At 51.9% G+C, this 13,505-nt stretch overlaps 4 protein-coding genes across 4 annotated transcripts; 3 read left to right on the top strand and 1 right to left on the bottom strand.

Annotated features, from left to right (window-relative positions):
• Window positions 1-1,018: 1,018 nt before the first annotated feature.
• ALTATR162_LOCUS9118 (uncharacterized protein) lies at window positions 1,019-3,613 on the top strand (the record flags this gene model as incomplete). Its single annotated transcript, XM_043316751.1, has 1 exon — window positions 1,019-3,613. One exon carries the CDS (start codon window positions 1,019-1,021, stop codon window positions 3,611-3,613), a length of 2,595 nt encoding a protein of 864 aa, XP_043172686.1.
• Window positions 3,614-4,665: 1,052 nt separating this feature from the next.
• ALTATR162_LOCUS9117 (uncharacterized protein) lies at window positions 4,666-6,840 on the top strand (the record flags this gene model as incomplete). The annotated part of the gene is made up of 1 exon (XM_043316750.1): window positions 4,666-6,840. The coding sequence occupies one exon, from the start codon at window positions 4,666-4,668 to the stop codon at window positions 6,838-6,840; it is 2,175 nt and encodes a 724-aa protein (XP_043172685.1).
• Window positions 6,841-7,921: 1,081 nt separating this feature from the next.
• On the top strand, window positions 7,922-9,692 carry ALTATR162_LOCUS9116 (uncharacterized protein; the record flags this gene model as incomplete). The annotated part of the gene is made up of 3 exons (XM_043316749.1): window positions 7,922-8,613; window positions 8,662-9,448; window positions 9,495-9,692. 3 exons carry the CDS (start codon window positions 7,922-7,924, stop codon window positions 9,690-9,692), a joined length of 1,677 nt encoding a protein of 558 aa, XP_043172684.1.
• A 548-nt stretch (window positions 9,693-10,240) lies between these two features.
• On the bottom strand, window positions 10,241-13,360 carry ALTATR162_LOCUS9115 (uncharacterized protein; the record flags this gene model as incomplete). Its single annotated transcript, XM_043316748.1, has 1 exon — window positions 10,241-13,360. One exon carries the CDS (start codon window positions 13,358-13,360, stop codon window positions 10,241-10,243), a length of 3,120 nt encoding a protein of 1,039 aa, XP_043172683.1.
• Window positions 13,361-13,505: the final 145 nt, after the last annotated feature.

The following is a 13,505-nucleotide window of genomic DNA, read 5'->3' as shown; positions in this document are numbered from 1 at the left end:
GTGTCTTTTGCTCGTCCTCACTCTTTCCAATACATCTCGACCCGAGTCCATTGCGCGAGCTCGAAGCTCCTTCGGTAACACCAATTTGCCGCATTCTAACTATTATACTTTCTTTTACTACTTTCGATACCTCCGCGTAGCTTAGTCCCCGCATTTATCCTCTGTAAACATTCCATATACTTGGCCAACGGCTGTCAATCAATTCAACCGCCTCCATTCATTGCGCCCTATCGATAGGCCGTTCTTCCGACAACGCTCGTCTGACTTGGCTGAGAACCTCTTACTGTACGTACATGGATTTTCTTTGAAACCCCATTGGGATCACCGTCACGGTGCTGCAACAGACAACGTCACACCTTCCCTTCTACCTCGCTTCTGCGTCTGTTCTTGTCGTGTTTGGCTTGTCGTTGCTAGGTTGCATAGGCTCTTGGGCTATAGCAGCTCGGTTATACTCTGCAGTACTGTGTACTCTTTGTCGGTAGGGGCCTCGTTGTCCCACTTGAGCACCACCGATCATGCGAGGGACTTGTTCTGATCTGCGAAATTGTAGTCTACTCAATATCTGATACAGTGTATCGTTCATCTCCTGGCTCCTGCCTCCCTGAAACTTCAGGCAACGGGTGTCTCTCACGCAAGGAATCACTGCTTTCCGCCGTTTGCCGACACTTACCAAATCACTCTGTCCTGTTCCTGGCGTCTACCCTCCACTCACTCCTCTGCCTGTAATTTGCTTCAGGTACCTGGGCCAGCTTTCCGGGATTTGAGCACTCCAAGGCCTGCGTATCATACATGTTCGCATTGGCCATCACCTGTCTTGCAACAAGTGCATATGCGTCAGTAGTTGCACAGTCGTACCCACAGTCAACACTCTTACCACCCGCAGGCTGCCTGGAGCATACTTGTCAACTTCACCAGTTTCGCGTACTGAGGGCGTGAACCTCGCGTCGCACGATACCCTTCTATCATCAGACCCTGTGTCGAGTGGCACATGTACCGTCAACATTCCGACATCTAATTCATGAGTTACGACCAGAGGTTGGGCGCCGGAGTATACGGTGCGACTGACGCGAGCAACGATGGAGATGCGAGAAAAGGCTCGGTACGGGCGGCTCGTGAGCGGATGCAGGCTGCGCAAAAGAGGACCCAGCTCCCAGACACATCAAAGATAATCGGTCTTCCTCGACGACCGAATCAACTCATTCCGCAACGCTCTCAAGAACAAGTCGAACAGTCACAAAGACTGACACCCTCGGGAAGCAGAGGCGACATTGAATCAAATTCGCCGTCACCACAATGGCCACTGCCGAACATCACCACGGACCTGGTAGACTCTACTCCCGATCTTCCTCCTCGCTCCCCCAAAAGACTACAACCACCTACACAGTTCGCACGGCCTGTATCCGACGAATTTCCTATCCAACAACTGTCTCCTGAGCTTCCTTCACCAATCTCCCCAGGATATCTACACCCGAATGGCGACGCCTTCTCTCCTGGCTCTTTTCGATCTTCACGCCCAATTACTACCTCTTCCATAGCCTCGGACTCATCAATAGGATCTATACCCGACTTCCCTGTGCCTCAACCACCTATGCCAAGCATCCAACAAGCTCGACGCTTTCCAAGTCTAGGCCCCCCGCCCTCTTCACGAAAAGGCCCTTCGTCGTACTACACGCAGATGTCGTATGTATCACCCATTGTCGAGGAGTCGGAGAACAACTCTTCAAGGTTACAGTCACAACGTGGATCTTTTGCTTCTAGCAATGTGTTCCCAACCGACGATAAGGCCTTCTACGCAGATGACGACTTGTACTCGGATGACGGTGAGACTATTACTAGCGATCGCGATACCATCTCACCAACCCCGACCGATCACGACGACCGAAGTGGCCTCGTTCAGCAATCACCAGCCCTTGTGCGACAAGCGAGTTTGGGTAGGCGGACCAAACCATCGCTGATGACCATCAGGTCAATTGACAGCTTTGGAAACAAGAAGAGTGGAGCGGAGACAAAGAAACCAGATGGCGTTGGCATTGGTTTAGGGGCCATGGGCCTAGGGGCTGCAACTCTTGCAAGAGATGGCAGTCCGTCAGGCATGGCAAGGTCACCTCTCAGCAGGGGAGTTTCTGCGGACTCTCTAGATACAGTGGAGAACTTCAGAGGCAAGGGATACACAGGAACAGCATCACCACTCCAACAAGAATTGCGTCCTACCGGACTAGCTGAACGTGCCGGTATGCGACGGCCTGCAAGGCTCGACATGGACGCGGTTCGAGACGCTGAGGCGCGCGGTAGCTTGACGAGTCTGCCAGATCTCATTCGAAGAGCCACACGACTAGCAGCAAATCTTGACCGCGGACGCACAGCAAGTCGACTTGGTTTAGACTTTTGGGAAACCGGTGCTCCCGAAAAGAATCAAGTCCGACAGTCTGGATTGTCTGAGATGCTTGCCGCATTTCCACCACCCGGTCAAGAAACGCCCAATCGCTCTGGCCGTGGTACTCCAAACTTTGGGAACGGCAGCTTATCAAAATGGCCATCCGGCGCTAATTCGCGCAACGGTGTCACAGACTCCGGACTGAGTAACGAGAAACAAAAGCCGCGTCGAAGATGCTGTGGTATGCCTTTGTGGACGTTCATCACGCTCCTCATAGTCTTGCTGGTCATCATCGCTGCTGCGGTGGTCATTCCCGTGGTCCTAGTTGTCATACCAAACCAGAATAAAGGGGTCAATACTCCTGCTGCTCAGGAGACCCAAGGCGGCAATAATGCGGGTAACAACAATATGAGCAACACTAACGTGCCTGCTCAACCACTCCCCACGTCTGGTCCAGGTGAAGGCAATGGTCAATGCGACGGTATCATCACTTGCCAAAATGGTGGTATCGCAATCCTGAACTCGGATCGATCATGCAACTGTGTATGCATCAACGGCTTCACTGGAAGTACATGTACCAACGACGATGCCACCGGGTGCACTACGACCAACGTTGCCGGCACTGCTAATAACGCAACAATGGGCTCCGGCATTCCCCGCCTGCTCGAGACCACGGCTCCCAAGTTCAACGTTCCTTTGGACGCCACCCGTGTGTTGTCGTTGTTCTCTCAGTTGTCCCTCAGTTGCGCAGCCGAGAATGCTCTCATCACATTCAATGGTCTCGCCTCTCGTTCTGTTCCCCACCGTCTCCACTCCATGGATTTGAGAGCCACACTCCACCCGTCACGTACACTTCCAGTACTTCACCATCCCCATCCCGCGCAGGTCCCTGGTCAACAAGCCAAGCGCCAGACAGTGGGTCAGGTCAACGAAGCTGAGGCTTCGGGTGATCAGGGCACGTCCAAAGCTGAAACCATTATAACACAACCCATCTCAAGCAACATTAGTGCTCTCGACTTTGCTCGTGTAGCTGTACTCCTTGCGCTTCAGGAAAGCAGAGACTTGGACGTTGCCGCGAGTGCACAGGAGTCGATCCAGACCCTGCTCACAAGCGATCGCAACGGAAATGCAGACGGTGGTAGCGTTGATGTTGGTCCCTTTGATTTGGACCTCGTCAATTTCACGATCAAGTTCCAGAACGGCACAACGATACGTGCGCCACCGTCATCCTCATCCTAGGCAACATCTACTGTTTAGCGTCATCTGTTTGACTTGAGATTTTGTTTTTCCCAGCATAGCGATACCCTTTTTGCATTTTCAACAAAACAGACGGCATCTCCGTTCTCCTTACATTCCTATCTTGTCAAAATCCTTGTACGATATCAAAAGGGCTGACGTGTGGCCGTGGATTGGCACAGCGTTCGTGTGTCTTTTTCTTTCGTTTACTATCTTTAACACCATATTTTGCTCTTATACCCGTCCTGTGGACGCATTCTCATGACCGATGGACTGGATCTAATGTTTGCTTTGTTATAGTTGGTGGGAATACCCTATGGTGGAGTTTGACATAAACGGCAGTCTTGATCTAGTAGCGAAAGAAGCGGATAGTGAGTAGTACACCGCACAGACTACAGTAGTTAGATAGATGTAGTGGAAACTATACAGCTAGTGAAAGTCCCCTGAACGTCTTACCGTATGTGAGCAGTGAAGATGTTGGGTGGCTGATGGATACAGGTAACGACTGCAGACCTAGAAAATGTTCCAACAACGTACCAGGCTTACATGTTCATCTCTCATATACAGTTAGATCGCAGATACAGTTTCAATGCTCTTCCCGCTTTCTCGTTATTCCTGTTGCTGCCGTATCCAAACGGTCTCCCTTGACCGCCCTCCCCAACTTTCCCCCCTTTCACCTCTACACAACCCTCCCACCCAACCTGAAGTCTGCCACCACTCAACCCGCCAAAACCTTGCATTCCCCGCTTGTGGTCACCCACACTCCACATTTCAAAAAGGGTCCAAAGCAACTATCGTCGCTGACCTAATCGCGTCAAGTCAACGCGCCTGCCTGATATAAGCCCGCCCCCGCAACACTGCGAGTTTCCTCCACAAGCAGCGACCAACGAGACAATTTACCTTGACAACAAATTCATCACGCGCATCTACTTGCCGGCGACTCTTGATACCCAGTAACCGGTTGGTTCGCAACCGCGACAACCACGACAGCCCCGCCACCTCAACCCGCGATACTTCAGCCATTCCGATAGTGAATCGCAACAACCGCTAACACGATGTGGGCGTTCAAGGCCTTAACCACCTTGTTCGGCCTGGGACTATGGTTCAAATCTCCGTTACCAACGTCCAATGTTGAGGTCGTCGTTGTTACTTATCTAGCGTTCGAAGCACCTTTGGTCTTGCCTACTGTCACTGTCACCGAAACGATCGGAGTTCCCGCTACTGCCATCACTCACGCCATACCTACTACCTTCTCTACCCCCATGTCTGTGTCTAGCCGTCCCAGGCTCAACCCCTACAAGTACACCTCGCCTGACCACACCGAGTTTCGCTACAGGGCCAATGTCGGTCTGTGTCTCCAAGATCGCGTGTCCACTGCGCACGCGATGACGGTGCCTCAGTACTCCAAGTTCGATTTCGCTGTATTCGTCGCCACGATCTTCACCGTCGTCATCACAGCCTGGTGGGTCACTATCCTTTCCATGGGCACGGATCGCGCCATGCGAAACCTCGAGCAGGTCCCTGCATACATCGATGCTTCCTTTCGACACACTGGATGTTGCATTGGATACGTATGTGTGCTTCTAGCTTGGGCAGGCTTGCTCAGCGACTACTGGATCGGATGGTCAGACGGATACGTGATATGGCCAAAGATATTCAGTTCCCTCCTGTCGTACCCACTTGTCCTCATCGTTCACTTCCGACTGCCGCCCATCAAGTGCATTCCTCTCCTATGTAAGAGGTTTGCAAAGACAGTCGCAAACGGTATAGTGCAGTGGATTGCCAGACAAGCAAACGATTGGTACGAAGGCCGAACAAGCAAACGTCGCATTGACAAGATATTCGAGCGGCCAACAACCGCCATCGCCATCGGAGAATGTCTTTTCCCGGCTACTTGCGTCGCCTTCCCGAACGACCCGACTTTTCCCCAGATAGTCATGGTCTTTACGACAGATCTCCTTTTCTTCGGCTGGAACTTCATCCTTGTCGTGGTCAAGCTCCGGATTCGATCTTGGAAGCAGATTCCAACCCACACGATGGACATTATTAGAATCACGGTGCAAATAACTTTCGGCCTCGGCCAAGAGGACCTCTCTTGGAAGATTTGGATAGGATCCTACGAGGCCTTCCTGAAGGGCGTTTGCACCGTCTTCTCTGTGACCTGGGGGCTCATCAAGACGTTTCTCGGTGCGATCTGGATTGCACTGAAAATGGGCAAAGCCATTTATGCTCGTACTTGCGTCCGTATCATGGCCATTCGACTACATGACGGTTTGACGAAACGCGAAGTCAAGACTTACGAGGACAAAGTCCACAACGCTTACTGCGAAACATCCACCTACAACTGGAGCGAGACCACGCAGCTATTTCTTCGGTATCAAGCAGCCCTGGAAGATAACGCTGCGTTGTGGGCAAGAATAGAGGACGTGATCCGATTCTACAACCCCGTCAACAGCTGCGAGATTGGAGAGAAATGTGTTGGCTATCGTGGAACGATCATCGAACTCATTCACGATGTCAATTTCCTCCGCCTTCTGTGCTGCGCCATGCTGAACGCTCACCACAACTTGTTGTACGGCCGGATGCCCAATGACATCAACGCCGAACACCGTTACCAGCCAAGTCAACTTGAGTTCCGCACTGTGGCTGATCCGCGAACCGGCCTGTACTTTGGCTACAAGGAACACACGATTTCAAGCGTCAACAAACACGACCTTGGCCGCGACTACGAGATGCAAGTCAAGCGATACGCCATGGACATCGAGAAGGAGCCTCTCCGCATGTCTGGTATCTTGGCTTGCAAGAATCGCCGCCCTGGTAATGTTCCTGATAACTTCGATCCGTTCGTCAACGACCACTGGGTTTTCTCTGGTGCCATTCCCGGTCTTAACATTCCTCCCTACAAGTCTGAGCATAACCCCTTCAATATCCTCGACAAGCGCGCTCATGTCATTGTCAACCCTGAGAGCTTTTTCGGACCTCAGATCGAGGACTTTGCTGTCCAGGGCCGACTTGCGCGGTGGGGTGACTCCAGGGCTATGAAGACCAAGGTTGCTCCTTTCGACCGTGACGAGATCAACAAGTTTGTCTCTGGAATGCAGTTCGGTGCTGTGCCGCTTCGTCAACACAAGTTGTCTTCTCTGCCAAAGTTAGGTGCCTATTCGAGTGATCCTTGCCCGACTGGTGAGCCCCGCAAGATCGACTTCCCACTCTACAAGAACTTCGCTTAGACGCGGGTTGAGTTATGAAAGCTCTGATCGAAGATACAGATGAGGATGAGAGAAACTACATTGACAGCACGGATTCTTCCGTCCACACCAACGCCATTTGAACACTCCGGACGACACTTACCGACACCTTCCTCCGTTATCGATTCTCGCCAAATATCTCACCACTACTACCACCACTTCGCCTTCTCCTTAACGCACGACTGAACATTGACAAGGTAGCGGCCCTGTGCCACCTATAGGGTGAGTAGTGCATTCGTGCGCCTCACCGGGTGCCCCACCGCTGTCGCTACCAACGAGCCTACCCCAACCCTCTATGGAGTCGAGACAATGTAGCTCAAGCACACACATGTGCGTTTGGAACGCTCAAATGTCTTATTATACCAGCTCCTCACCAATCCGATGCAGCAGGTATAGTCCGTTCGCGGTGCCTGAGTGACTGAAGCAGGGTTTGCCCTGTGAAAGTCCCGTTCTGAAGGATGGTGGGGTTGGGGCGGCTTGTTTGTGTTTAATCTGTGTTAAATGGTCGGCGGAGTGTGTGGTATTGAGTGAGATGGATTGTGAGAAGGAAGTGACGGAGGCTGGTGAGTGATTGCAAGAAGGGGTGTTGGAGTGGAACAACGTAAGAGGAGGGAGATGTGGAGTTGATGATGAGGACTTTGCAAGCGACGGTATCTTTGGGAATGTGTTACACGTGGAGTTTGGAGTGCATGTCTTTTTCTGTTCTACATAATACCCTCTGCTTTTGTTGCTTGTTTAACAGTTATTGCTTTGTAGATGTCTGAGTGCTTTATGGGTGTTTCGGAGCCCGACTGGAAAGATACCCATTTGTTTGTTTCCTAGAATCGAAAACTATATTGCAAATCTTCCCAAGTACAAAGTGATGATCGGTGCCGTTTAGCATGATGAAAGTGAGGTTATGGGTATCATCAGGGCGCAGGGCAAGTGCAGCCGTGATGCGAGTGCCCCTCCATGCCCCACCCAAGCAGCTCTCAGTGCTCAATTACCTGTTCCTGAGCTGGCAGTCAACACTGCAACAGCCACCTCCCCACAAATCCGCCAACACCACCTACGCCTTTCCAATATGCCTCAGGAGAACTCCAAGGTGTCCGATCCCGACGCGACTTCGCAAGCGGCCGCCGAAGTTATCGCCGAATCGAGCAAGCAACCAGAAGCTGAATCCGCAGACGAGAGCGGCGATGAGGCGACCGAGACGGTAGAAGGTGCAGAGGGCGCGGCAGAAAAGAAAAAGAAGAGCAGGAAGCGCAAGATCAAGGATGCCCTCAGCGGCAAAGGCAAGGCCGGCGAGGTCGCAGACTTGAATGCGCCCGCAGGAAACGTCTTACCAAAAGAAGCGATGAACATGCTGCTCGCGAACAACCCCGGGCTGGCAAATGAACTGCAGGGCAAGGCGAACAACAAGGAGGAATTGGCTCAATTGATCAAGAAACTCAACATCAACGAGATGCTGACAGGTCTGGCGCCACAAGGCAGCCAAAAGGACATGGCCAGCCACGCCTTCTGGAAGACGCAGCCTGTACCCAGCTTCGAGGAGATGGCCAACAAGGAAAAGATCAAGGACGGCCCGATCAAGGAGATCAAGATTGAGGACGTGGACAAGAATCCAAGTCCCATGTACCCTGGTTTCGAATGGGTAACGATGGACCTGGAGGATGAGAAGCAGCTAGAGGAGGTGTATGAGCTGCTCACAAACCACTACGTTGAAGACAAGGATGCGACCTTCCGCTTCAAGTACTCGCCATCATTTTTGAACTGGTAGGCAGTCATATACCGATACTAAAGGCTCAAGCTAATGCGAAACAGGGCCCTGAAAGCACCTGGCTGGAAGAAAGAATGGCACGTCGGCGTCCGCGCAACCGCCTCAGGCAAGCTCGTCGCATTCATCTCCGGCATCCCAATACAAATGCGAGTACGCGACAAGGTTCTCAACTGCTCCGAAGTCAACTTCCTCTGCGTCCACAAGAAGCTCCGGTCCAAGCGATTGGCACCCGTCCTCATCAAGGAGATCACCCGCCGCTGCTACGTTGAAGGCACATTTCAAGCGGTATACACCGTCGGCTCCCTACTACCTACTCCTGTCTCGACAGCCCGCTACTTCCACCGCGCTATCGACTGGGAGAAGCTGTACGATGTCGGTTTCTCCCCACTTCCCCACGGCAGCACCAAGACACGTCAAATCGTACGGTACAAGCTTCCAGACACCACATCTACCCCCGGACTCCGCGAGATGGAGGCCAAGGACGTGGACGCAGCTGTCGACCTCCTAAAGCGTTACCTGGAACGCATGGACATGGCGCAAGTCTTCAACAAGACTGAGTTTGAACACTGGATGGCGCCAAAGGAGAAGCCTAAGGAACAGGTTGTGTGGAGCTACGTAGTTGAGGACCCCAACACGCACAAGATTACCGACTACTTCTCTTTCTACAACCTCGAGAGCACGGTTATCGGTAACAAGAAGCATAACACAATCAAGGCGGCGTACCTCTTCTACTATGGTACTGAGGTCGCGTTCGAAGAGGACAAGGACAAGACGAAGCTTAAGCAGCGACTAAACTTGTTAATGAAGGACGCGTTGATCTTGGCTAAGAAGGTAAACAACCCAAACCCACCATCCAGATTTTTACTAACGAGGCTAGGCCGACTTCGACGTCTTCAACGCTCTCACACTACTTGACAACCCGCTGTTCTTGGAGGAGCAACGCTTCGGCGCTGGAGACGGCTCGCTCCATTACTACCTGTACAACTACCGCGCTGCACCGATACCGGGTGGCATTGATGGGCGGAACCAGTCGAGCAAGGACCACATGGGCGGTATTGGCTTGGTCATGTTGTAATCGTTCGTCTTTCAGCTTGCATTTGCAGCGGTGTTTGGATAGCGGTTTCGCTGCGGAATCGATGCACGTTTCTAGGAACATTGTGACAGGAAATAGGGTCACTCAAAAACAAAAGCCTGCGCCGGTTGACACCCTGATGCGATTGGTAGGGCGGTCTAGATCTTTTTAGATCCACGAATACCTATAATTCACAGTGCATTCTATTTCTTCATTGATGACCAAGTGTGAGAGATGATATTTTGCAGATTTCTCTACTGTCTTCCGTTGTACGAAGAAGCTCGTTTATTAGAAGTTATATCTTACTAGAAAGAAATATGCCCTAAAGATATACATGATACCCTACGTTACAACTCGAACAGAAAAGTCATAGTGTATGCCTTTAGGGTGGATTTTGATGTTTAGGGGAACATCTTATAAGAGACAGGCTTGCTTGTATGTCGCAGCGCATTCCGTGTTGCTAGTGATTCCCCCTACAAGATGTGAAGAATACTAACACTACAAACGCCACGTCTCATTTAGCAGCCAAACATTCCCCAAGCTGGCCCTCTCTAGGGACCGCTGTCTCCACGATCGCCACGACCTCTACCCCGTCCGCCTCGACCACCTCGTTCACCCCGTCCACCACGGCCATTGGCAAAGCCTCCTCCATGAGTCCAAGGCGGCGCATCTCCCAAAGTGAAGTTATCACCCGGAGGAGGTGCACCTCGCCCACGGCCGAAGCTAGCGGGAGTGGGAGGGAAAAAAGGAGCAAATGTAGTTGCCAGACCACCCTGGGCGTCTCCGTCACCCCGGCCACGACCACGACCAAAGCCTCCGCGACCCAGTGTCGTATCACCTCGACCGCGGCCCATGTTGACGCCGGCGCCAGACGTAAGTGGTGATACACTGTAAGGAAAATTACCCCGACCACCTCGAGCGCTTGCATTGCTACCGTCGCCCCCGCGACCACCACGTGTAGCTGATCTTAGGCCATACCTTGGAGCTTCGGAAGAGCCTCCTATGCCGGATTCACCCTGTATGTTCGAGGTCGCCGGACTTCCATCAGAGCTGTACGAAGTGTTGCCGACCACGTTGTGCCCACCCGAGAATGCTCCGCGACCTTGACCCATGGTGTAGCCTCCGCGCCCAACAGTAGCAGCAGCAGCAGCAGCAGCAGCTTGTTGCTGAAACACCGCAATCGTATCAGTCATACCAATTAACGCGTTGTAATCGTATGATGGTGGTGGTGGCGGTGGCGGTACAAACCCTGGCTGTGGCGCTCCCGATGAACTTGCCCCAGAAACGAGTGGTGGAAGTTGGTACGGCGACCACGAGTGTTTCCTTGGAGCTTTCGGGGCCGGAGATGTGATCTTCTCTGTAGGTGCAACGTAGGTGACTTCGAATGTGACTCCATACTCCTTCAATGCAGGCTGTAACTTAAACAGCATAGTACCCATATCGTCTGAACTGAGCGTCCGACCATTCGCGGTGAGGGCAGCAGCAAATGCCTCGTCGTAGTCGTAGAACTCATCTGTATAAGAGACTTCAGAGCGTGACTTGTTGGCATCAGTCGCCTTCTCCTTGGTCCAATCCTCTACTGTCTTGAGAATGGCGTTGCCATGCTCCCTGAAGTGGTGATCGACTACATCTTTCCATAGCAGTGGCGGTTTATCTAGCCAAGCTAGAATCGCAGTGCGTACAGTGTGTTCGCGAATCTTCTTGTTGTACTTCGCCGAGGGGCTGCTGGGGCTGCGGGTGTAGCCGGCCTCCCTTCCTGGCTCATTGTACCACGGCTCCTCACACAATATCATTGCCTGTATTGATACCAAGACTTGCAGTAATGTCGACTCGTCAGCTTTCCACGGTTCGCCAGACCATGTTCCAAGTAGAGATAAGCAGACCTTGCCGTCGGCGTAAAGATTTGGATTAATAGATATACAACCGCCTGCTGTTCCCTTGAAGTTGACCTGTGGAGGGTTCTTGGGATACTCCGCGCTGCAGAAGAAGTCGAACTCGAAAAGGCCATTCTCGTACGGAGTTCCGACAGGTCCAACTATGACACATTTGAGGATGTCTGGCCTATTCTCGCAGTAGCGTACAAAGATACCTGGTGGAAGGCCTGTTTGTAGCGTCGTAATCTCTGTGACCAACCGCTTGAACCTCCCTGGACGGGAAGATTCAAGTTCCTTCGCTTGTTTGTAATAGCGGTGGTTTTGTTTCATCAACTTTTCTTCTACCTCTCCCACAGCAAGGTCCTCAAGAACCACTGCAGTCTCCTTGCCCTTGTCGCCGTCAGTTATCGTGGCCGAGTTGTCTGTAATGTATTGCGAAAGGTTTGAAATCTTATGACAGATCCATAGCATATCCTGGCCTTCTTGATTCTTGAAGTCCTCTTCATTATTCTTTGCGCTCTGAAGCACCATGGAACTCTGCGTAGTGAGATTACGTAAACATCCAGCAAGAATAGAAACGTTTTCTCTCAAATCAGGCACGGCGGCGCAGAATGAGAGTGTGAGGAGGTCTACCATCTCGGGACGCACGAATCGAGGGCCAAAAAGAGCTGCACTTGTTTCGCTATGCGAGCCCATAGTCATCAGGAAGATGAACAGAGTCTGATAAAGATCTTTACGCTTTGTAACATCAATCAACGAGTCGTTACGAAGTAGTTCTGCGCAGTACTGGAGAATCTTGCTGTTGGTGAGCATTTCCAGAACGGCTTTAGGAGGGTCGAAATCGAAGCAGGTTTCCCGCTCAAGGGATGGAAGCAGATCGGTCAAGAAGCCTAGGACCATGCCGCTAAACGCATCTTCGCTTATCTGTGCATTCTGCGCCTTTGATACCTTGTCTTCCTTCTTGGGTCTCGAAGTCGCAGATCTCTTCAAGTTCAAGTTGTGTCCAGGACCTTTTGCTTTATCCAGCGTATATTGCATATCAGCAACATCGCCGCCGTCCTCGTCGCCGTCCTCGTTGTCGTCAATGTCGTCTTCAAAATCGGTATCTTCGTACATATGGTAACCATGCCCGCCATATCCCATACCACTAGGCATGTGGCCCGTCGAAGGCCTATGGCCACCACCCAAACCTACACCACCACCGCGGGTGGCCTTGTTGGCATTCTTGCGCGACTTTGGCTCCGCCTCGGATTGCTTGGAAATCTTTCCAACATTCCTAGACTCCCAGATATGCCGATCAAATCCACAAAGGAGTGCCCATATAAGGAACAACCGACCGCCGACGCAGCACCAGGAGACGTATCGTTTGCTAGACTGAGAGATTATCCTAGAAGATCTTGCGAAGGGTTCTGGCTCGCATGCGATGCATGAGCGCGTATTACAGCTACTGCACCTAACATTGCAGGACAACTGATCAACCACGCCATCTGCCCAATCTTGAAATAGACGGCGGATATCGAGCTCCGAGGAAAAGAAAGGTTCCTGACACACGCGACATATCCTTGCTTTGAGGTGAGCCGTGAGTTCCTCGAAGGTGTTCAGGGTGACGTAGTTCGTTGGCGTTTCTTCTTGGTAGTCTGCGGTTTTCACATCGTCCTTGCCAGGTATCCAGACTGGCTGGCTGGCTGATAGAGCTGAGCCATCATGCGAAGACTCAGAGGCAGAGTCAGAGGCAGAGGACTGCTCTTTCGCTTGTCCTTCTGCTGGTCCGTCGTCCAAGCCCCGCCGTGTTTCCATAGCTGACGTAGTTTGTAACTTAATAATGGAACAGTAACTCGTAGATATTCGCAGCAACAGAACAATAGTGTAACGCGCTAGGATACGTTGACGCGTTAGTAGTGATCGTTACACGTGAGTATGGTCCAGCGATGTGGTTGAGCGT

This window comes from Alternaria atra (assembly GCF_907166805.1).
Source record: "Alternaria atra isolate CS162 genome assembly, contig: 29, whole genome shotgun sequence".
NCBI lineage: Eukaryota > Fungi > Ascomycota > Dothideomycetes > Pleosporales > Pleosporaceae > Alternaria > Alternaria atra.
The sequence above is the reverse complement of the archived record's forward strand: the minus strand, read 5'-3'. Positions and strand labels throughout refer to the sequence as shown.